We start from the raw sequence: 24,922 nt of genomic DNA, 5'->3' as shown, positions 1-24,922 counted from the left end.
CGTTTTTCCCCCCAAAGACTGGTGCTTGAGGGACACCATTCACCCACAGTCCTGAACGTTGCAGATGGATAACGAAGCAAACACTGTCCATACATCCCCCCTGGACGCCAACATCCATTACCCCTGGGCGCCAACATCCATCCCCCCTGGGCGCCAACATCCATCCCCCCTGGAGGCCAACATCCATCCCCCCTGGAGGCCAACATCCATCCCCCTGAACATGTCACTGTTCAGCTATAGTCTCCCTGCCCCAATATTCAATACCACATGCAGAGGGCTGCCAACTTTCACACTGAAGCTGGCATAGTCACCAGCTATTCAGAAAATATAAGAATAGGGCAAACAAATGAAAACATGAAATGGAGGAAGACGTGAAATTTTCAGGGGAAATTATAAAAGGGAGACAACCATGTAATACCCAAACTGCAGGCAGAGTGTGTAGGAGAGATAAAAGCTGTTTTTTACAGTCTGTTTTTCTGTGTCTGAGTTGAAGTGCCCGTGTCAAACCAGTCTTGATAGTTAGATTTCAGATTGGGGGGGGGGGGAGAGACACACAGCAGGTTTGTGCCACTATATAGGGCAAAGAAACAGAGGGTGGAGGAGCGATAGGGGAACAGAAAAGGAGAAGGAAGAGGAGAAAGAAATAAAGCATAGAGGCATCCGACACCACCCTCTGTCTGTCCGTCTTCATCCAGGACGATTCAGAGCCGACATCGCAGACACAATGTGTCTGATAACATGTCTCCTTTATTTAAAAAAAATTATTAAACATCTCCCTCCCATCTCTCTCTCTTCCTGCACGCCTTCCCTCTCCCTCTCCACCCCCCCCCCCTACCCCCCGTATAACAGTCTGTGTTTCTTTCTCTCCAGCCCCCACTCACCCACGTGCTCATGCATAAATTAGGAAGACTCATAGTGGAAACAGAATGTGGAAATAGAGCGTGTAATGACACACACACACCCACACACACGCACACACACGCATATGTACGTACACACACAGCTTTGAGTACCTTGAGGTCTCTGTGTACGATGTGTTTTTGATGACAGTACTGCACAGCAGACACAATCTGCAAAAGAAAAAACACGAGAGGCTCACCATTACGAGTCGCCGCGTCGCTGTAGGAGGGTATAATATGATGTCGACAAGTTCCTCTGAAAGGGACATCACGCAGCACCTGCTGCACTCGAGAAAAATGTCTGCTGTGTGTCTTGTTTCACAGGTAGAATATGGACCGAAGTCCTCACAAGAAAAGTAAACATGAAAAATACATCTATATTTGGACCTTGTTGTGGATATTTTGATTTAAGGTACATTTGAGAAATGTCTGTCTTTCTATTGCCTGGTATGTACATCTTTACTTTGATTGTGACACACGTCTGTATAATATCAGCGCATCACTAGGTACTTTGACCATCGGTTCTCCTGCCTGGACCAAGGAGGGTGCCAGTCCTTTGTTTCTTAGGAATGTGGTCCTTGGGGGGTGGGGGGGGGGTAAGGTCAGTTGGCCCCTTTAGGTAAACACAACAGTAAACATTATAGCAGGAAGGATACCCTTTGGGTAAAACCTCTGGTGACAACAAGACAGATGGGCAGCATCTTACCACACCCCTTTTTCCACTATAAGTACTGATGATATTAAGAGACACAAACGTGTGTGTATGTGTATGCATGCATGTATATGTGTGTGTGTGTGTGTGTGTGTGTGTGTGTGTGTGTGTGTGTAAGTGTCTGTGTGCGTAAGTGCCTGTGTGTGCGCACACGTGGATGTATGTGTGTGGACAATTAGCAACATTGACCTGCATCAGCCTCTTCTCAGAACACCATTGATTGTACAACAGGGACGTGCCTGGGGCTAGAACACAATCACGCACTCTGTCTGTCTGTGTGTGTGTGTTTAGTGTGTACTGTGCTATCAGCTGTGTGTGTGTGTGTGTTATATCTGGTGGTTTATGTAATTCAGGTCAGCAGGGGCTGGTTTTAACAGAAGTAGCCAGTCACCTTCAACAGCATTCTATATCATTTCTACAATATCACATATTTCTTTCACCAGAATCTGTTCTGATGAATCATCTTGCCAGTTTGGTGATACAGTGCAGGAGAGTCCCTCTTACTGAGCAACAGTGTTTTCCATTTCCCAGAATATATAGTCATTCGCATGTGTTTCCCCCTGCATTGTCAAGGACCAACATTTCCCAAAACGTCCTGACATCACTTTAAAAGGTCGGGGCTTTTTGCTAGATATTTACGTTGGCTTATTTATTAGTGTGAAGGTCAGGGCTAGGCATAACATCTCCCAGGTTCTTGGGGTTTAGGACTCAGTCCTGCCAGGTTGGCTTGCCTGAAGGTCTGTGCTTTGCCTGAAGGAGTGACAGCGTCAGTATGACTCCCAGCAAGGAAGGTCTTTGAATATGGCATGTTATGGTTTATGTGATCCAGACGTCCCCACAAAGCAAAAAAAACAACAACACGAAAACAGGTCCCCACTAGGAAAGATTTGATTTCTGGATCAGGAGGTTTAGGAAAAAAAACCTACAACCGGGCATAGTTTTAAATGGTTGTTACTTTCAGATTTAGGCATTACCAGTTCATAGTTCATGTCTAGGTTAAGTTTAGGCAAATGGATTGAAAAACAAGTGTGTGTGTGTGTGTGTGTGTGTGTGTATATGTGTGTGTTTGTGTGTATGTGTGTGTGTTTTCAGGTCTGAATACAGACCACTGCAGTACCTGTCTAAATTTAGCCCTGGCCTCCTTCTCCTTCATCCTGCCGTGTGCTACGAGGTAGTCGAACACCTCCCCTGGAAGGAGACAGAGAGGTCAACGCTCCGTATATTAGAAGTACGATCGTGAACTCTGCAATAAACTATTTACAGTAGTATGTCATCACCAAATTAACTCACCTCCACTGGCATACTCCATGATCAGGTAGAGTGTCTTCTCGGTCTCTATCACCTCAAACAGTTTCACTATGGAGAGAAAGAAACAGAGAGAAAGGAAGTAAAAGAGAGGACGAACGAGGAAAATATGTATTTGTTACAGTGAGGTCCAGTTTCCCAGACACGGACAAGGCCTAGTTTAAGACTAGAAATGAATTCCTGTGTAGACTGTCCACTGATGGACACTTTTAGACTCGAAGCACATAAGAGTGCATGGGCAGAAATCCAACCCTGGTGAAAAGTGACTATTATCTTTGTGTTGATTTCAGAACACAGAGAACAAGCACCATGGACAGAAACATAAGTAGCTCTTTCTTGAATTCTCAATCACCATTTCACTGTCTGTCTGTGGCGCTACTCTGCAGCAAACCAAATACACCGTCTAGATGAGTAATACTGCAGATTGTCAAACAAATGCTGGTGCCAGCAGACAGACGCTGTTTACTCCACCACAGCCCGTCCGTCTGGCCCAAAGCCCGTCCGTCTGGCCCAAAGCCCGTCCGTCTGGCCCAAAGCCCGTCCGTCTGGCCCAAAGCCCGTCCGTCTGGCCCAAAGCCCGTCCGTCTGGCCCAAAGCCCGTCCGTCTGGCCCAAAGCCCGTCCGTCTGGCCCAAAGCCCGTCCGTCTGGCCCAAAGCCCGTCCGTCTGGCCCAAAGCCCGTCCGTCTGGCCCAAAGCCCGTCCGTCTGGCCCAAAGCCATGATGACTGGGACCCCGTTCTATTGTCTTATCAAGATACGTGGACACACATACAAAACTGTATTTCAACTAAAAGTAGTGCATATTCAAAGTATTCAAATAGAAAAGAAAACATGTTCCATAACCCAAATAGCCCAAACTTAACCTAGCCCTAATGTCTGACCCTAAAGAGTAATGCCTGGTTTTTCCCTAAAACTAACCGTTAAGATTTTACCAAAACCTAACCCTTTAAATCACATTCTTCCCTAGTGGGGACAAATATACACCTAGACCTGACTCACTCACACACTCACACACTCTCTCACACACACTCTCACACACACTCTCACACACACTCTCACACACACTCTCACACACACACACTCTCACACACACACACTCTCACACACACACACTCTCACACACACACACACACACACACACACACACACACACACACACACACACACACACACACACACACACACACACACACACACACACACACACACACACACACACACACACACACACACACACACACACACACACACACACACACACACACACACACACACACACACACACACACACACACACACACACACACACACACACACACACACACACACACACACACACACACACACACACACACACACACACACACACACACACACACACACACACACACACACACACACACACACACACACACACACACACACACACACACACACACACACACACACACACACACACACCTGAGCTCCATGGAAGATAAAATCCAATACAGACTCATCAGTTTACATCCTTTCACACGTGCTTAAAAATGCATGTTGTCTCAATGCATCTACAGCATTGTGGAAAGGTTTTAAGACTTTCAACATTATTCTGAGCAGTAAGTGTTTATATATACTTTTTTAAACATTAGCTTTGCAGTAAAACACAATGAAACATGAATACAATAAGTGGTAACAAGAACATTGTTTTTACAACCAGTAAGTATTGTGTCCTCCATTTGAGCGCAGAACCCAAGCGATCTGCTTTGATGGACTCGTTTAATTTTGTAAGTGGTCACTTGGAAAAATCTTCCAAGCTTTTTGCAGGATTTCCCATAACTCTTCTTTTCCCTGTCCAAGTGATCCCAGAGAGTCTTTGACAACGACGAGCTTAAAGCTCGGAGGTGGCCGATCCAACACAGTGAGAGTTTCTTCTGCCTTCTGCTCCGAGAAGATATGAATCTCATCAATCATCAAGAGCAGACAGCTGTTTGGGTGTTCCTCTGTGTTTTTGGTCTCAACTTTCCCAGTTCCTTCAAATGTCTTTATTTACACTAACTGCCCAGAGAAATATATATAAAAAAAAAAAAATACTAAGATAGTCCTAGGCCTATCACACAGTGTATGTACAGTGGGGGAAACAAATATTTTATATACTGCCAATTTTGCAGGTTTCCCTACTTACAAAGCATTTAGAAGTCTGTCATTTTTATCATAGGTACTCTTCAACTGTGAGAGACGGAATCTAAAACAAAAATCCAGAAAATCACATTGTATTGTATATTGTAATTAATTTGCATTTTATTGCATGACATAAGTATTTGATCACCTACCAACCAGTAAGAATTCCAGCTCTCACTTCTTTAAGAAGCCCTCCTGTTCTCCACTCATTACCTGTATTAACTGCACCTGTTTGAACTCGTTAGCTGTATAAAAGACACCTGTCCACACACTCAATCAAACAGACTACAACCTCTCCACAACGGCCAAGACCAGAGAGCTGTGTAAGGACATCAGGGATAAAATTGTAGACCTGCACAAGGCTGGGATGGGCTACAGGACAATAGGCAAGCAGCTTGGTGAGAAGGCAACAACTGTTGGCTCAATTATTAGAAAATGGAAGAAGTTCAAGATGACGGTCAATCTCCCTCGGTCTGGGGCTCCATGCAAGATCTCACCTTGTGGGGCATCAATGATCATGAGGAAGGTGAAGGATCAGCCCAGAACTACACGGCAGGACCTGGTCAATGACCTGAAGAGAGCTGGGACCACAGTCTCAAAGAAAACCATTAGTAACACACTACGCCGTCATGGATTAAAATCCTGCAGCGCACGCAAGGTCCCTCTGCTCAAGCCAGCGCATGTCCAGGCCCGTCTAAAGTTTGCCAATGACCATCTGGATGATCCAAAGGAGGAATGGGAGAAGGTCATGTCGTCTGATGAGACAAAAATAGAGCTTTTTGGTCTAAACTCCACTCGCCGTGTTTGGAGGAAGAAGAAGGATGAGTACAACCCCAAGAACACCATCCCAACCGTGAAGCAAGGAGGTGGAAACATCACTCTTTAGGGATGCTTTTCTACAAAGGGGACAGGACGACTGCACCATATTGAGGGGAGGATGGATGGGGTCATGTATCACAAGATCTTGGCCAACAACCTCCTTCCCTCAGTAAGAGCATTGAAGATGGGTCGTGGCTGGGTCTTCCAGCATGACAACGACCTGAAACACACAGCCAGGGCAACTGGCTCCGTAAGGAGTGGCTCTGTAAGAAGCATCTCAAGGTCCTGGAGTGGCCTAGCCAGTCTCCACACCTGAACCCAATAGAAAATCTTTGGAGGGAGCTGAAAGTCCATATTGCCCAGCGACAGCCCCGAAACCTGAAGGATCTGGAGAAGGTCTGTATGGAGGAGTGGGCCAAAATCCCTGCTGCAGTGTGTGCAAACCTGGTCAAGAACTACAAGAAACGTATTCTCTATAATTGCAAACAAAGGTTTCTGTACAAAATATTAAGTTCTGCTTTTCTGATGTATCAAATACTTATGTCATGCAATAAAATGCTAATTAATGACTTACTTATAATGTGATTTTCTGGATTTTTGTTTTAGATTCCGTCTCTCACAGTTGAGGAGTACCTATGATAAAAATTACAGACTTCTACATGCTTTGTAAGTGGTAAGACCTGCAAAATCGGCAGTGTATCAAATACTTGTTCTCCCCACTGTATGTATGTATGTATGTATGTATGTAGTGGTGGGGGGGGGCACATGTTAGTGGTGGCAGATGACATCAGTTCAACAAAGACGGGGAGCAGAGCTAAGTGGGGGCCTGTTAGATGACGGGCATCCCAACTCCCCCCTTTCACACCCCCAGAAGAAAGGTCGCTGTGTTTGTTTGTGTGAGAATTTTTGAAAACAGTCTGGGAAAATAGGGAGGGGGGGGGGGGGGTTTAATTACACAGTTGGGGGATGGGAATGTCACAGTGTCTCCACTCCAGAGAGGAATTCCAAAACATGGGACACGGGATGAGGGGACGAGAGAGGAGGAAAAGACAGCAGCTGACATTTTCTTTATACTGGGAATGAGCCCATTGAGACAATACATAAAAGAAATTCCTCATTGAAAGTGAATAGAGCATTTCCACTTTGTTGACACTCCTAGCATAGTTTAACAAACTGGAACACCTTGTGAATATCTGGGTGAATGAAACCATTGTGCTTTCATGCAGGCAGTTGATTACCAGCATTTGCAATCCTGCCTACTGATTTGCCTTTCGTGGGATCCAAAAACTGGTTTAAAATCATGGGAATATATTTAAGTAGTGGTGGCAGTAGCCATTTCTATAAAATTATTGTTTTGTCGAACTGTACAGTGAGTTGCTCGCTGGCTTGCTACAGGTCATCATTGGTCTCAGTGAGAAACTTAAAAAAGCCCAAGCACTTCTTGGTGGCGGATTAGCTAATACTTCATTTCTGCTTATCAATGTTTATTAAAAAGTATACCTCAAACCATATAACCTGAAATGACCTTTCGGCAACACGTAGAGAAAATGTATCAAGATTTACAGACGAGTCAGTCTGTCAAAACCACACTTACCAATGTTTGGATGGTTCAGAATCTTCATTATTCTGACTTCCCTGAAGAGCTGAAGATAAAGAGAAACAGAAATTAGCAGAAGTGAGAAAAAGCTCTCCACTAAAGACATTAAGATTTAAAAAAAAAAACTACATATATTCTATGGTTGTGATCATATACTGGACAATTTTGGAGATTAAAACAAAAAATATGCACATTTAATGCAGACTTCTACATATTCTCACGACACACACAAACACACTGTTTTTCTCGTTGTTACTGGTAATGTCCTGTCTCCCACCCCTTCAGCAATGCCACAAAAACAAAATCACACACACACACTTCCCACAAGTTACTTCCACATGAAAGTCCAGAACAACAGAGAAAAATCCACCCAACTCTCCCAGACTATGACTTCCTGGGGAGTTCGGTAAACACTTCCTCTGCCTTTCTTTCCCTCTTCCACTTTTCCTGCACTCCCACCCTTCCTTTTTACATCCCTGTTCCTCCTCTAGCCCACTGTGACGGTCTCGGCCCCTGTGGCCCTCAGACAACCTTCTGACCCAATCTCTCGTCGGTGCCCTGGGATGTGGACAATTCCATTGGTCACTTGTCAGCAGTGGTCCACTATGCCAAGATGCAGGGGCTACCCTTGGAATTCCCCCTTCTCCCGATCTGTCCGACCAGCCATTCCTCCACATCACACCCCCTCCAGTCAGCCTGCTTGGGTTCAGTAGAGTAAACCCAATGACCTTTGAACCAAACTTTCAATTCTAATCACTTAACTGCCATTGCCATTTAATGTCTTTGTATGGAAACATTAAGACTTCTGCAGGACCCACAGAAGGTAAATGTCTCAAATTACTAAGCACTTTATTCACACACAGGTGATACTCTGCTTAGGGAATTTCTGATTGTGATACCTGTGTGTGTGTGTGTGTGTGTGTGTGTGTGTGTGTGTGTGTGTGTGTGTGTTGACACAAACTGACTCCCGGAGACACAAAGGCATTCACACAATGATAAGCACACAGCCGGCTCCGCTAATACAGGCTGTAAAACTGGTCGATGTAGGACGGTGGCCCGGCCTTTGACTTCTTGGGACCCAATGTCTTTCTAGCTTCATGTTGCTGGTCCATACTGGTGAATGGTGTGAAAACATGTCCCCTTCGGCATTCAAATAAAGCTTTGGTACAGTGTTGGAGAACCTACAGGAGGGAAGATCTCCAGGAACAGGGTTGGAGTTAAACCCTACAGGAGGGGCTGGTTAGGCAACGGGCAGTAACGGGCTGGTTAGGCAACGGGCAGTAACGGGCTGGTTTGGCAACGGGCAGGTTTGGCAACGGGCAGTAACGGGCAGGTTTGGCAACGGGCAGTAACGGGCTGGTTAGGCAACGGACAGTAACGGGCTGGTTAGGCAACGGACAGTAACGCGCTGGTTAGGCAACGGGCAGCAACGGGCTGGTTAGGCAACGGGCAGCAACGGGCTGGTTATGCAACGGGCAGCAACGGGCTGGTTAGGCAACGGACAGCAACGGGCTGGTTAGGCAACGGACAGTAACGGGCTGGTTAGGCAACGGACAGCAACGGGCTGGTTAGGCAACGGGCAGCAACGGGCTGGTTAGGCAACGGGCAGCAACGGGCTGGTTAGGCAACGGGCAGCAACGGGCTGGTTAGGCAACGGGCAGCAACGGGCTGGTTAGGCAACGGCATGGCACTGCGTTCAGATGACATGGGGACAGGAAGCCAGTTGCGGCTGGTGAGATGAGAGGGATGAGTCAGCAGGAATCAGAGAGCGACAGCATGCTGCAGGGAGAGGGCTGCTCAAGGCAGGCTGCCCACTGTCAACAGTAATCATGGAGCTTTAATTACTCACACCCACACACACACACACACACACCCCCTCCCTCACAGATGAGTGGAAAGCAGCCAAACACGGTGCACAAACACACACCCTCTGACCTGGCCATCTAGCTGACTTAACTCCAACTTCCCTAACCTTAACCTCAACAACCTAACCTTAACCCCAGAACCCTAACCTTAACCTCAACAACCTAACCTTATCCCCAGAACCCTAACCTTAACCTCAACAACCTAACCTTATCCCCAGAACCCTAACCTTAACCTCAACAACCTAACCTTAACCCCAGAACCCTAACCTTAACCTCAACAACCTAACCTTAACCCCAGAACCCTAACCTTAACCTCAACAACCTAACCTTAACCCCAGAGCCCTAACCTTAACCTCAACAACCTAACCTTATCCCCAGAACCCTAACCTAACCTTAACCCCAGAACCCTAACCTAACCTTAACCCCAGAACCCTAACCTAACCTTAACCCCAGAACCCTAACCTTAACCTCAACAACCTAACATTTATGTTAAAGTTATGTTAAACTGGTAATGCCTTCAGATATTTCCAACCCAAAGTCCACGGTTTGCCCTAAAACATCAAAATGTCCACAGGATAAAAGTCCCCATTGCTCACCTTTTTCTGATTTAACTACAGTTTTGGGCTATTTTTGTCCCTGTTATATAGTTAAGAACCAAAATCACGCTCTCGCTCTGCTTCTGTCTTTGGGTTTCAAACATGATAACACAAGCGTTGGGATTTCAGACTGCACTCTGAGAGAAGCAACACAGACTCAGTTTGATGTTAGATTCACAGCAGAGACTGACATGAGTTGTGATAAGTCCTGTGTTCACCTGTGAGTCCAGCCGTGAAGTACACACACACACACACACACACACACACACACACACACACACACCTCCAAGGTTGTACTTTTCGTCGTATTCACATATGGCTCATCTGTGTGAGCGGGGTTAAATGAGGAGTGTCAGGACTCTTTTCCCAGAACAGACCGAGGGATAAGTGTTTATGGCTCGATGGCTCCTGGGGACAGAGGCGTGGATCCAGGGAGAGGAAACGTTCCCCTCTCAAACTCCAAAAGAACCGTTATCCTAACCCTTAACCTAACTTCGGTCTAAGAATGGTCAGTATGCACGTGACAGAGGGAGAGACAGAGAGAGACAGAGAAAATGTGAAAATGTGCACTGTTACATTTTATTCATTGTTTATGTATTCTCACTTTGTTACTGGTCACCTCAGCGTTTTAGCTGTTGCTAGGTCTTTCGGACGATGACGGTGATTTCTGCTCTTAGTGTTTATATGACTGTTATTCGTTTATTTGTACCTGTTCACTCTGAGCATTTTGTTATTGCTGAATATTTCTGACACTGCTGGTTATTGTTGTTCTTGATGTGACTTTAAATGGGGCTGCTACCGTGTAGACTCCTTCTTACTGTACTTCTAACTTTGGCAATATGGTTGTAATAACTGTCATGCTAATAAAGTTGAATTGAATTGAGAGAGAGACAGAGAGACAGAGACAAAGGTGTGTTTGTGCTCGCGGGCCTGTCTATGTGTGTATGAAATCCTGGTTTTACACAGAAGACCCGGACAATTTGGGCCCCAACAAGGTGCGTCTGGCTGGTCTCCACTAAAAGGCTATTTACGACTTAGTTTCAGGTTTAGGCGTGGGTTCACTGGGGTTAACAGCAGGGTTGAGATGGGGCTAGGGGTTTTTCTGGTCCCTGAAGGATAGAAAAACAAACAAGTGTGGGTGTGTGCGCTCGCACACGTGCACCTGGGGGGTGGTGGCAGTAGCTTCCTGTAAGCGACGTGACGACTGAATCATTCACTATTCCATGGATGGGCACACACACACACACACACACACACACACACACACACACACACACACACACTTCAAATGCCTGTCGTCACAGAATGTGAGGTTTTGAGACACACGCTGCCGCAACGACGCTGATCAATGCGCGTCCCACTTACGTTCTCGTGTTTTTATTACACTTCTAAAAAGACCTCATGTCTGTACCGCGATCGTGATGATAACTGCGTTTATCGTGTTGCCCTACACCACAGTCATCACGTCCCGTCCCTATGAAGGCTACCAGTTGTTTAATGGGGCGCATTCATCTCCTGGGGAAAACAAATATGTTCAGCAGCTGAGGACCTGGTTTGGGAGTGGGCCTGACTTTGGCTGGGGGGGGCCCTGACCTCTCAACTACAGGCTAATGGATGATGAGTAAAAATCCAGCGCTGAACAAAGGGACCTACGTACGTACAACAGGAGATGCATAGTGACGGACTCTGATGCAAATGCACGGAAAAACAAGGCACGTTTTATAAAAAAAAAATTCACACGCACAGCAGTCAATACCCTGCTGGCCAAATTAATGGTTCTGGCTCTCCGCTTTTTTGGCACAGGAAAACATTGACATTCTCGGCGGTCCACACACACACACAATTCCGTCCTCCCCCCTTTCTCGCTCAGAGTGGTGGCGTTAAAACGTTAACTCCTGTTTAGACTGCCTAGTACACGAGTAAAGACAAACCACCAACTGCACAACTGGCTCCAGCGCCCCGCTTAACGTCCAACAGTCACCGTCTAAACCCCACGAGGGGCTAATTAACAGCCAGTCCGATGTGTCTTTGATGGCGCGGATGGAGAGGAAAGCTAGACAGTTTTGGAAGTAAGCCGGACTCCGCCCTTCCAGGGACAGCATGTAGTTGTTCTCAGAGTTGGTCGAGGTGTGTCGGGCAGGAAGGGAGCAGCTTCACAGTAGTCAGGGCCTTCATTTCCATCCTGGCAGCCCCTAAGGCAGATCAAAACAGCCTCCTATGGCCCTGAGGCAATAAGGCTTTTGGTCAGCAGACTGACCGCACGCGCACACACACGCACTCTCCCAGTAGAGCAGGGCAGGTGATGTTCTTCATATCGGTTTGCATCTGTGCGCCGGTGTTGATTTTACAGTACACATTCTCACATAATAAAAGAAAAGCTTTTTTACCAAGACATTAAGAACCTGAGAACTTTTAGCGAACTTGACAAGTTAATTATTTCAGGGGCACAATCTGTAACCAGATTTATTTTGGTTTTTTGTTTTACTTACTTTGTAAACAACAAATGCTTACAAAGTAATGGTGACATACTGCACTGGGCCTTTAAAAACCAGTCCAAAGCAGACCATGTGTGTAGGACCATGCAGAACCTCTGGAAGGAGGAGCCAAAGCAAGGTCTGCTCCCACACATGACCCAATATCCTGCACTCATGAGACACTGCAGGAAATAAACAGTACCCAGCAAGACACACAACAAAGTGCACAGCAGTGACGGTTTTGTGTACACACACACACACACACACACACACACACACACACGTATGGCTATCCTCATGGGGACCAGAAAATAGAAATTGCATGCCCTAAACCTAACCCAACCTTAACCTCAATAAAGTAAATGTTTTGCCTAAACTTTACCTAGATGTAATGCCTAACCATAACCCTAAACCTAACCTACAACACCTGGACCTTAAAAAAAAATTAAAAAAATATTTCTAACTCTAAAATGAATTGTAAATTTGACCCTAAACCTAAACCCTGAGCCGGAAATGTACTTTTGCCTCATGGGGACCGGCAAAAGGTTTTGGTCCCTGTGAGTATAGTTAGACCTAAAAACAGACACACACACGACCCGAACACCCTCTGAACAGTACGGCACGTTGCATGCCTCTCTGCATGCCAGGGAGGTGGCCCCAAAGAGAAGGTCTTTGGCCCTTGAATGGGAAAAAGCGCAATAACCGGGAAGAAATTTATCCCTCGAGTGACACTGGTACGGCCTCACTCCCGACAGCTCATGGGAAGCCCAGCCAGTTGTTCCGAGGTCGCCCTGGGTTACGGATGATGAATGCCTGCAGCCCTCGGTGACACAAACAGGGCCTGGAGAGGAAGGGGGGTATGATGGTGATGTTGTGGCTCGGTGGTGGGGGTGTGAGCGTTGCCGGTCGGGTGGGGGGGTCACGGAGGGACAAAGGTTAGGTCAACACAGCCACTGGCAACCCTGCCCAACCTCTCAACGTCACCCGACAGGGAGAGAACACACGGGCAGCGCCTCAAGCCAAGCCAAAAACAAAACAAAAACACTTCCATTTACAGTGCAGAGTAGCGACACAACCTTTACAGCTGCCGTGACGATGAGACTGTGTTATTACCGGGGGGGGTGTAGGTGTCGGAGCGAGGCGTCTCAGAGGGAAGGGGTTCGGTTCACAACGTTGCCCTATGGAGAACAACTGGGGGAAAGAGAAATCCCCCCCCCCCAAAAAAAAACCCCCAACAAATCCCACCGTCCTGGAGACAGGAAAACAGGAAAGGAAATGTTCCAGTAACATCGTGGCAGCGTGCCTCGAAAGTGCTGGAGAGATGACAGGAGTGTCCGGCCTGAGTGCAGCTCTACTCAGACAACGTGGGTGTTGGGGAGAGCGCAAGCTTCAGCTGGCCAACGGCGGACCAATGCCCAGAGGGGACGTTAGCATCTGGACGGGCAGAGTCTCGACTCCTCACAACACTGATCTGCTTGAAGCCGCTACATCAGCTGACCCAGATAGGCCTATCCAGAGAGAGGCATTCAGAGAGTTGGGACCGTGTGGCTTCTGCACTGGTGTGCATTCACGTGCCAAGTCAACAGTCTACGGCAGCCATGTTGGATCGCTATTAACAATGCACAGGGAATAATTACTGAACATGTAGAATTAGAGACTGTTTAATAACATATACGCCCTTCTTTATTGTGTTAGTCAGATTTCTATTCTATTACATCCTGCGTCGTCCTGCAACTGAGCCAGGTTGTCATTGAGAATTGGTTCCCAAATGACTTACCTGGTTAAGTAGCGGTAAAATAAAACACAAAAATATTTACAAAACCTTGCCAAACATAATCGATGCCTCTGCGCTGAGTCACTTCCTTTACAGTCTCTCAAAGCTGAAAAAAAAAAAAATAAACAACACCACAGAATTGGTGACATTTTGAGTGCCTCAAAACCCGTTTCCTGTCCATCGCTTCTCCCCCAGACTAAATCTTCCTTTCCAGCCTGAGGGAGCATTCTGCAGCCTCGGCCCACACGCCGGCACGCTACGCCAGGTGACTCAGACTCCAGAACACCTCATCAGGACACGGAGGAACAGTGGGGGGGGGGCACCAAGAAACACATGTTCAATCTTCCCAGAGCCTTTTGGACATTATGGGAGGCATTCAAAGCCGGGGAGACTGTATGGGCGTTTTTCCTTTTTCTATAATGGCACCCAAGGTGTATCATTTTGTTTTGGCCTGCTCATTGTTCAAACCCCGTGACCGACCACCTCCCGAACGTTTGACGGGTGAAGCCAAAGAGCTCCCTCGGACGGTTTAAGAACGCTGGACGAGCCCAGACACAAATCGCTCCCTCAGAAGAGTACCCAAATGCAGCACTTACAGTAAGAGCTACCGCGCCGCTTCTAGCTGACGTCAACAGCAGTCACAGCCTGGTGGAGTCTCCCGGTCGGACCAAACATCTTTGTCTTTTTGCCCACGTCGTAGGAATAATGTTCATTATTGGTTTAGCAAATCCAATCAGCTTTCAACAACGATTTAACATCAGCGCGCATCTTCGTCCCCCCCCCCCCCCCCCCCCCCACCGCTGAAGTGGCGCGCAGCAAAGTTGATTTAACCAGCCGGTGTCCACCGCGTACCGATGACCTCATCCTAACATGAGCACACTAAAGCCTGGGCAGACCACAGCGGACTCGTTCTCTAGCCAAGAATGTACTGACGCCAGCGCCAATCGAACAGGACGGCGGTCGCTAACCCTGTTCCTAGACAGCTACCGACTCACACGGTGTGTGTCCCCCGACCCCCAGTCTACCACACTTGACTCTAATAATTAGCTGGACGGCGGCGCAATGAAAAGCTAGAAGACTGGGGCCACGCCACTGGCAGGGGGTGAAACAGATTTACTGTGGAAAAAAGCTTTTCAGTCCAGTCAACAGCGGTGTAAGAACACTTGAAATGTGAAAGTGCTATGCTGATGTAAACACTGAAAGGTTACAATTCTCCCCCCAGATTATAGTCAGTTGGCTCAGCACCATGATACTAATTACAAACTGCGCATGGCACGAACGCGCAGATCAAATCAGACCAGACAACGAATGAACGGGTGTTATAGGCCAGAGCTGGTAAAACATGATTTTGAGCAACATTCGCCCCTCTCCTTCCAACCTGACATGTAAAAGGGGGCGTCTCTCCGCATCTCGCCCAGAGCATGAGGGGTTTCCACGGGTACTACTAACTCATCCTCCAGAACTTTTATCAAGGCCCAACTTCCTGACAGGGGGGGTCAGACTCGTGCCAATGAAACACAGCCACAACGTATGAGTCTGTGAAACACTGACAAGCATGAGTAACGGAAAACAGAGGGGGGGGGATTGGAGCGGAGATGCACCGGTGTATTTTAGAGTAGAATCCCACGATGGGCTGCTTTTAAAGGGGGGTTTTCTTGGGAGGCATTTGATGCTTTACTGACACACTGAATCCAGACAGGCTGAGTTGTTCATTGTGGCCAATCAACCCACATTTCTAAAGTTAAAAAACCTTTCAGTTTAATGAGGAACTGTTCAAAAACTGTGTGTGTGCATGAGATTAATTAACCGCAGGGAAGAAAGGTCTGTTCATGGTTCCCGTTAGAGGTTTTTCCGATTAACGTTCAAAGCAATTTACCAGAGACAGGATTTCCTGCAGACTGTATTGTGTATTCATTAGATACAGACATCCATCAAATCAAGTTGAGGTCTAACTTAATCACAGTTTGGTAAAGTTTTATAAATATCTTTGTTGCGTTTTATTTTACTGCTACTCAACCAGGTAAGTCATTTGGGAACCAATTCTCATTTTCACTTCATCAGCCATGCTACATCAAGCCAAGCAGACGGAGCAGAACTTCCAACAAGAACTCTAACAGGTAAAAATGTCGCAGTGACCAGTAATTCAAAGGTCAGTTGATGGTTGCTATGACTAAGCAAAAAATAAGAAGAATAATAAAAAAGAAATAAGAAACCTTTGGAGGAAAAGAAGCCTTGTCATTGGGCCACACAGATACAACTGCAAACACCCTGCCAACCAACCTACCTCTGACAGATGAAACAAACCAAAAACATGTTCTAACCCCGAGTCAAACTTCCCAACATGCCTATTGTGTCTATTATATATTCACAGCTCATATCCTCTCATTGTCTTACATGCTCACCACCCATGTCTGGTATTGCAAGTCAATGTGTGGGCAAGATTGTGTATTTTGTCTTGATAGGCAGTCTACCACTGTCAACACCAAAACACAGAGTGTGTCAATGCACTTAGTGTATAAAGATGATTGATCCTGGACATCATTCAGCCTCGGGGGGGGGGGGAATACACCTCTGTTCCGGGAAACCTCCTGGAGACAACAGCCTTCAGGACAGGCAGAGTACTGGACTGAAAGCCTCGGAGCAAGCAGGACGGATGGATACGTGATAACACAACGGGCAAAGTGCCCCCAAGGCGTGTGAAGCAGAATGATATTGTGAGGGAGAGAGTTCTTGCAGTTGGTAGTGGAGGTGTGGGACAGCGATAGAAGCCAGTCAGCCTGGTGAGATGAACACCGTGAAATCATAGTCACATCAAAACCACAAAGGATTGCCCCATTCCCCATTGTGCTTGAAGGTCTTATTTCAACTTGGTTTCTTAAATCTGTTGCTAGCTCGAGTTACCTTGGGTGGAAATGCCTGATTCCCCCCCGCCCCTTCTCTCTTCAGAGCCAAGGTGAAGAGCAGGATGTGATATCGACCGTGGTCCGCCACGGTTACCCCTGCCCCGGGCAGTTGTCTAGTCGGCATGGTTTCCCGGAGGCACTCGTGCATAATGGACAGAGCCTGCGTTACCGCGGCTCCCGTCGCCACGGGAACAACATGGCGCCCTCTGAGCTACCTTTGTACGTCGAAGTCGGTCCAATCCGAATGAGTGGGTCAGTGTGTGGGACACAGAAGCTCTCTGGTTACTGTTGGCTACTGTTTCGGGGTGGCGGTGGGGGGGGGGGGGTCTTTTGTGTTGGAAGTATTAAAGACCACTTCATCACTCAGAGGCCTGTTCGTTTTGGCTGACGACCCAGAAACAGGGGGTGACTGGAGAAGTGCTTAGCACCCGAGTGGAGAGAGAAACCAGAGAGCGCCGTAGGGTTGGACTGAAAGAACAGAGAGCAGCATGACACTCCCCGGTCCTCCCCTCTTGCTCGCTCATCATCCTCGCCCCCCCCTCCCTCCTCCCCACTCCCTTTCCTCCCGAACCACTTCCACCCATCTCATATTTGCAGTCAGAGCCACGGCCTGTCGATTGGCCAGCGAATGGAAAGCAAACTGAATCGATGGCCTGGAAAAACAAGTGCTGGCTAATTATAGGGGCTGTTGGGGTGGTGTGTAGAGGGGTGGGGGGAGGGGGGGCTGAACATCAGCCTCACACAACGGCCCCAACGTGACCGTCTGATCCATATAGCTGCAAGGAAAGGGGGCGGACAGGGCCGTTAGCCAGATGAAGAACCGCCTAGGGGGGGGCAACTATAGCAAGTTGGGTTGGGACAATATATTTGACGTACCTGATATTACTGGAGAGTAACTCTGCCGCAACACATTAAATGGGAAAAGGTCAATGTCCAAGCTAACTGTAACACCATTTTGGACAATTGTCATGCCATTGGATCATTACAGCTTTTTTTAGAGAGAGACCTAAAATGGGCCTTGGGGAGGGAGGCTTGTGCACTGTTTAGAAAACAAGCAATAGATAAGCTTGCCAGCGTTGGCCAAGGAGGGGGGGGGGGGTCCCAAGCTGCTTCCTCCAGTGCAAGTATACTGCCGCAGTTGTAGGTTCTGTCCTACTGGTCTTTCAGCAAAACTTCTCCCCTCTACCTTTCACAGGTTTCCTGTCCAAATAATGCATAATAAGCCTGAAAATACAGATTACTGGCTGCATTAGTGCCTGGTAAGGCAGCTGCTCCACTACGGACTGCAAGTCCCTCCAGAGGGTGGTGAAGTCTGCAGAGAGCATCATTGGCTGCCATCTCCGCTCCGTGCAAGGCATCTACCATACACGATGCCTGAAGAAAGCACGGAAAATCACAGCCACCCCGGCTATGGTCTGTTCACACTGCTGCAGTCTGACAGATGCTACCGGAGCGTCGTGGCACGACCTTCCAGACTCAAAAACAGTTTCAGAAGTATATTACACTCATATGCATCTATAATACTCAATGCTTCTACCATCCTACTTTTTCAAAATTGATGCTACTTAAAAATAAAAAAAATAAAAATAGGTTTATTACTGCCATGCCTACAGTCATGTATAAAAATAAGGACACCGTTAAATATTCAGTTATTCATTAAGAAATGTTCATATGTCAATGTCTAATCGTGGTTTCACATTTTTTCACGACTGTATACTATTCAATGCTACTACCAATATTGCGGCTAGTTACAGTACTCTTTTCATTGCTGCTATGTACAGTTATGTATATCATTGTTTTATCATCTTGCTCCATTTTTACTGCGTGTAACATTTTCTTCTGAAATTCACTACATTCTTGTAGTGCGCTCTGCCACCATTCATAAGCTTATTGCACTAACATGTATCTATAATATTCAAACACTACAAATTGCTGCTGGTTTACACTTATGTATAGTATATGTATAAGCCAAAAGTTTGGACACACCTTCTCATTCAATGTGTTTTCTTTATTTTCATGACTATTTACATTGTAGATTCTCACTGAAGGCATCAAAACTATGAATGAACACATATGGAATTATGTACTTAACAAAAAAGTGTGAAATAACTGAAAACATGTCTAATATTTTAGATTCCTCAAAGTAGCCACCATTTGCTTTTTTGATAGCGCTGCAAACCCTTGGTGTTCTCTCAATGAGCTTCATGAGGTAGTCACCTGAAATGGTTCACACTTCACAGATGTGCCTTGTCAGGGTTAATTAGTGGAATTTTTTCCCTTATTAATGGGGTTGGGACCTTCAGTTGTGTTGTGCACAAGTCAGGTTGATACATAGCCGACAGCCCTATCGGACAACTGTTAGAATTCATATTATGGCAAGGACCAAATCAGCTAAGTACAAAGAAACGAGTGGCCATCATTACTTTAACAAATAAAGGTCAGTCAGTCCAGAAAATTGGGAAAACTTTGAATGTGTCCCCAAGTACAGTTGCAAAAACCATCAAGTGCTACAATAAAACTGGCTCACATGAGGACTGCCCCAGGAAAGGAAGACCACGAGTCACCTCTGCTGCTGAGGATAAGTTCATCCGAGTCACTAGCCTCAGAAATCACAGGTTAACAGCAGCTCAGATTAGAGACCAGCTGAAGGCCACACAGAGTTCTAGCAGCAGACATCTCTAGAACAACTGTTAAGACGAGACTGTGCGAATCAGGCCTTCATGGTCAAGTAGCTGCTAGGAAACCACTGCTAAGGAGAGGCAACAAGCAGAAGAGATTTGTTTGGGCCAAGAAACACAAGGAATGGACATTAGACCAGTGGAAATCTGTGCTTTGGTCTGATGAGTCCAAATTTGAGATCTATGGTTCCAACCACCGTGTCTTTGTGCAACACAGAAAAGGTGAAGGAGTGATGGAGTGCTACGCCAGATGACCTGGCCTCCACAGTCACCGGACCTGAACCCAATCGAGATGGTTTGGGGTGAGCTAGACCGTAAAGTGAAGGCAAAAGGGCCAACAAGTGCTAAGCATCTCTGGGAACTCCTTCAAGACTGTTGGAAAACCATTTCAGGTGACTACTTCTTGAAGCTCATCAAGAGAATGTCAAGAGTGTGCAAAACAGTAATCAGAGCAAAGGGTGGCTACTTTGAAGAAACTAGACTATAAGAAATGTTTTCAGTTATTTCACACTTTTCTGTACTTTTAAGTACATAATTCCACATGTTCATTCATAGTTTTGATGCCTTCAGGGAGAATCTACAATGTAAATAGTCATGAGAATAAAGGAAACGCATTGAATGAGAAGGTGTGTCCAAACTTTTGGCCTGTACTGTATATTACTGCCTTACTTTCCATATCTAAATTTTCAAATACTACCCAGATTGCTACTACATCAATAAAACTAACCTGATTGCTGCCATTTTACAGTACTCTTTTTTTTAAGCTGCTGCTAGTTTAGTGTCATGTATATTGTTGGTTTATTATATCTTTATATTAGTATTTTTGTTAATATACTCTTAACTCTCATTAAAAAAGCACATGCTTTTTCACAACTTTTCTATAGGATTGAGGTCAGGGCTTTGTGATGGCCACTCCAATATCTTGACTTTGTTGTCCTGAAGCCATTTTGCCACAACTTCGAAAGTATGCTTGGGGTCATTGTCCATTTCAAAGACCTATTTGCCACCAAGCTTTAACTTCCTGACTGATGTCTTGAGATGTTGCTTCAATACATCCACATACTTTTCCTCCCTAACAACGCCATCTTTTTTGTGAAGTGCACTAGTCCCTCCTGCTTCAAAGCACCCCCACATCATGATGCTGCCACCCCTGTGCTTAACAGTTGGGATGGTGCTCTTCGGCTCACAAGACTCCCCCCTTTTCATCCAAATATAACGATGGTCATTACGGCCAAACGGTTACATTTTTGTTTCATCAGACCAAAGAACATTTCGCCAAAAAGTACAATCTTTGTCCCCATGTTCAGTTGCAAATTGCATTCTGGCTTTTTTATGGCCGTTTTGGAGCAGTGGCTTATTTCTTGCTGAGCGGCCACTCAAGTTATGTCACTATAGAACTCGTTTTACTGTGGATATAGATAATTTTGTAACTGCTTCCTCCAGCATCTTCACACGGTATTTTGCTCTTTTCCAGGATTTGCCGTTTTCGCACCATAATACATTCATCTCTGGGGGCAGAATGAGCCTCCTTCCTAAGCGGTACAACGGCTGTGTGGTCCCATTGTGTTAATACTTGCATACAATTGTTTGTACAGATGAACGTGGTACCATCAGGTGTTTGAAAATTGTGCCAATAGACCAACCAGACTTGGAGGTCTACCATTTTTTGATAGGATCTTGGATGATTTCTTTTGATTTTCCCATGATGTCAAGGAAATCAAATGTATTTATAAAGCCCTTTTTACAACAGCAGTGGTCACAGTGCTTTACAGAGACACCCGGCCTTAAACCCCAAGGAGCAAATAACAGTAGTGTTGGATTTCAGAAAGAGGGACTCAGTTTGAAGGTAGGCCTTGAAATACATCTACAAGTACACATCCAACTGACTCAAATGATGTCAATTAGCCTATCAGAAGCTTCTAAAGCAATGACATTATTTTCTGGAACTTTCCAAGCTGTTTTAACAACACAGTCAACATAGTCCATGTACATTTATGACACGCTGGAATTGAGATATAGTGAATTATAAGTGAAATAATCTGTCTGTAAACGATTGTTGGAAAAGTTACTAGTGTCAAGCACAAAGTAGATGTCCTAACCAACTTGCCAAAACTATACTCTGTTAACATGAAATCTGTGGAGTCGTTGAAAAATGAGTTTTAATGACTTCAACCTAAGTCTATGTAAACTTCCAACTTCTAACTCTATGTCAGTCCTACACAGCCAGAGAACTCACTAATGTGAAAACAACGCTGGAGATCGACATGCTGTTGAACAGTGAGTGGAGACAAGTCTCCCCCTTTACCTTTTGAAGACTGGTAGGATTCAGCTGTGTCTTGTCGATGATTTTGATGGCAACCTTTCAGGAAAAAAAAAATTAAGGAAAACATTCAGTTCTGGCTGAAACCACTCTGACCCGAACACTCAAGAAAACATGTTGCTCGGATTGGTTTGGTTTTAGATTGTATAAAGCAGAGGTGGTCACTAATATCTATGATGGAAAAAACATAGTTGGGTGTGGGTGGAGTCATATTCGAAATGAATAGATACTTTTAACATAGACCATCAAGCAATTTCATTAATCTACATTTATATTCTAGGACACCATCAGAAAAAATAAATTTTTGGATAACTCATGAGAATCTGACATTGTTGCATTAATCAAAAAGGTTTATCTAATCAGGTAATGGCAAATTTCAGTCTGAAGGCGGAATGCTTTGGGGTGATTTTAAAATAATCAAAAAGGTCATTGAACTCCATCAGGGAAAACATGCTCAAATGACGAAGCCTTGTAAAGGCTACAATGGTTTGATCCAAATCATTTCCCTAAGTTGTTTTGGGCAAATTCATTACTCTCTGCTAATGAATCGTGCGCAGCTTTTGTCGTAGGTGGAAAGAGAAAACCTGTACGCATCTCTGAGCTTAATCCCTTTCAGCAAATGGGTCATAGTGTGTACTAGGTACAACCGCTCAAAATCCACAGCCAAATTCATAGAAATAAATACATCTTAAGACACGCCAGAAGCTTTAGAAGCTGCTTTTGACACCGTCTGTCCCTGTCGCTAATAGGGATTACTGCCCTAACCAGGGTTCTATGAACTTCTGGAGTGCAGAGCATAGATATGGTAGAGGTCAGTGGTACACAAACAAAACTAAGGAACGTCACTACAAATCACTACAGATTTTTCCAGTATCGGCTTTGTTAGATCAGATGTTGAACGCACAATCAGGCATTCGAGAGGCTGTGTGATGTAAGCAATGACTACGCCTTGGAGTTGCAACACACCATAATTCAGATATTTCAGTTGTTTTCTCCTTTATTTTATGAAGTATATCATTCAACCATTTCCCCCAGACAAACGTTAGAACAGGTGCGTTGGTCCTTTACTCCTCAACAACTTGGTGAACTTGCTCTGCAGAGTTCAAGCCACTTCACCTCACTATATTCCCTGACCAACGACATAGCGAAGGTGGCATCTCACCTCTCTGCCTGTGAGGATGTGACGTGCCAGCTTGACCTTCGCGAAGTTGCCCTTGCCGATGGTTTTGAGCAGCCGGTAGTTGCCGATGTGCGGCTGCTCGTCGGCGCACGAGGCGATGGAGATCCGGCAGCGAGCGCCTGCGCGGCCAGGCCTCGAGGAGACCTCGTTGCGGCCGTCATTGTGAGAGGTATGCTGTGGGGAGGACATGAGAAGAACATCAGAAGTTGTTCAAGTTGTGCGTCGGAGGACAGACTGGAGAGGACGCCGGCATTGTACACACAGTATGGTACCGCAGAGCGAGAAAATTAAAAGCTAGAAAAAAGGTACAGTTCCTGAGGAATACGTACGTAAGAGCTTGCTTCCGTCATCAACCATGTGCAGCTACGAGCAGTATCATAACAAAACAAGCAAACACTAGGCAAGTAAAATAAAGCAATAATTGACAACATTAAAAGGGAACCAAACATGACAACATTAAAAGGGAACCAACTGTCCAAAATGACAGTGTCATATGGGTCAACGGAAGAGCAGCGCTTCTTAAACACTTCCCACAAAATGAAGTACAAAACCGTCCCTCCGGCTGGGGGAACCAATGTCCCTCCGGCTGGGGGAACCAATGTCCCTCCGGCTGGGGGAACCAATGTCCCTCCGGCTGGGGGAACCAATGTCCCTCCGGCTGGGGGAACCAATGTCCCTCCGGCTGGGGGAACCAATGTCCCTCCGGCTGGGGGAACCAATGTCCCTCCGGCTGGGGGAACCAATGTCCCTCCGGCTGGGGGAACCAATGTCCCTCCGGCTGGGGGAACCAATGTCCCTCCGGCTGGGGGAACCAATGTCCCTCCGGCTGGGGGAACCAATGTCCCTCCGGCTGGGGGAACCAATGTCCCTCCGGCTGGGGGAACCAATGTCCCCGGACTAGAGGGCACTGATCAGAGCTACACACGTCAGTAGACACTCAAACAATCACTACATGCACACCCATGGGCTTGTGTGAACACTATGGCTAACAGACCCCACTCCCACATCAGGACAAATGTTCAATATCACCTTACTACTTTTCTCACACTTATCTGACTTCTCTCTCAATAAGGTTATTTTTTATTTTGTTTAAACAAATGGATTGTTCATCAAGCTGATGTTTTGGGGAAAATGCACACTCCAGCTGCTGGCCCATAGAGTCTAGTTACAGTATGAGAAGGTTAGGAACTTAGGGGCGTACGAATTTACTAAATGACAAGCAAATTATTTCAAATTCTCAGCAAGCCACATGACTGCGAGCCATGGCAGATGAATTTCAATAAAGCTCTGCCTGGAGCTGAGATTGCTACATGTTTGAACAACACTTAAGTCATTAGCATTAAAGATTGCGCAAAGAACTTGAGACAACTTGACAGTGAGAAGTCCTCTAGAACAAAACACACTTATTTTGGAACGCAGACCTTGAACAGACTTAAAATAGCTTCCGAAAATGACTCATACAAGGATTGTTTGAAGTTTAAACTGACTGAATGTCTTGGTAAGGATGAACAAAGAAAAAGCATGTGGCAAGAATAAGAGATGTTTATGTCCACATACTCTACCTCACCTTACGAGTCTTGGAATCAATTCTATTTTTAAAGCAATTAATCAAGCTAGTGTCTTGCAATGAGTCTTATCTT

The 24,922-nt window shown here is 45.9% G+C and overlaps 1 protein-coding gene across 16 annotated transcripts in view; it reads right to left on the bottom strand.

The window, feature by feature from the left end:
• Positions 1-24,922, bottom strand: part of LOC105020469 (MAP/microtubule affinity-regulating kinase 3) — a 48,749-nt gene that overhangs the window by 18,187 nt on the left and 5,640 nt on the right. For all 16 annotated transcript variants that reach the window (XR_004575199.1, XR_004575200.1, XM_034289974.1 and 13 more), the window contains exons 2-7: positions 23,265-23,456; positions 22,088-22,141; positions 7,490-7,538; positions 2,902-2,967; positions 2,729-2,799; positions 1,014-1,070 (exon numbers count right to left, since the gene is read on the bottom strand). Coding sequence is in view for 14 of the 16 variants with exons in the window: in XM_034289974.1 (XP_034145865.1) it covers positions 1,014-1,070; positions 2,729-2,799; positions 2,902-2,967; positions 7,490-7,538; positions 22,088-22,141; positions 23,265-23,456 (489 nt within the window). In the remaining 2 variants the exon portion in view is untranslated. The remainder of the gene's footprint in view (positions 1-1,013; positions 1,071-2,728; positions 2,800-2,901; positions 2,968-7,489; positions 7,539-22,087; positions 22,142-23,264; positions 23,457-24,922) is intronic.

Source organism: Esox lucius, chromosome 23 (genome assembly GCF_011004845.1).
Source record: "Esox lucius isolate fEsoLuc1 chromosome 23, fEsoLuc1.pri, whole genome shotgun sequence".
Classification (NCBI taxonomy): domain Eukaryota; kingdom Metazoa; phylum Chordata; class Actinopteri; order Esociformes; family Esocidae; genus Esox; species Esox lucius.
The sequence above is the reverse complement of the archived record's forward strand: the minus strand, read 5'-3'. Positions and strand labels throughout refer to the sequence as shown.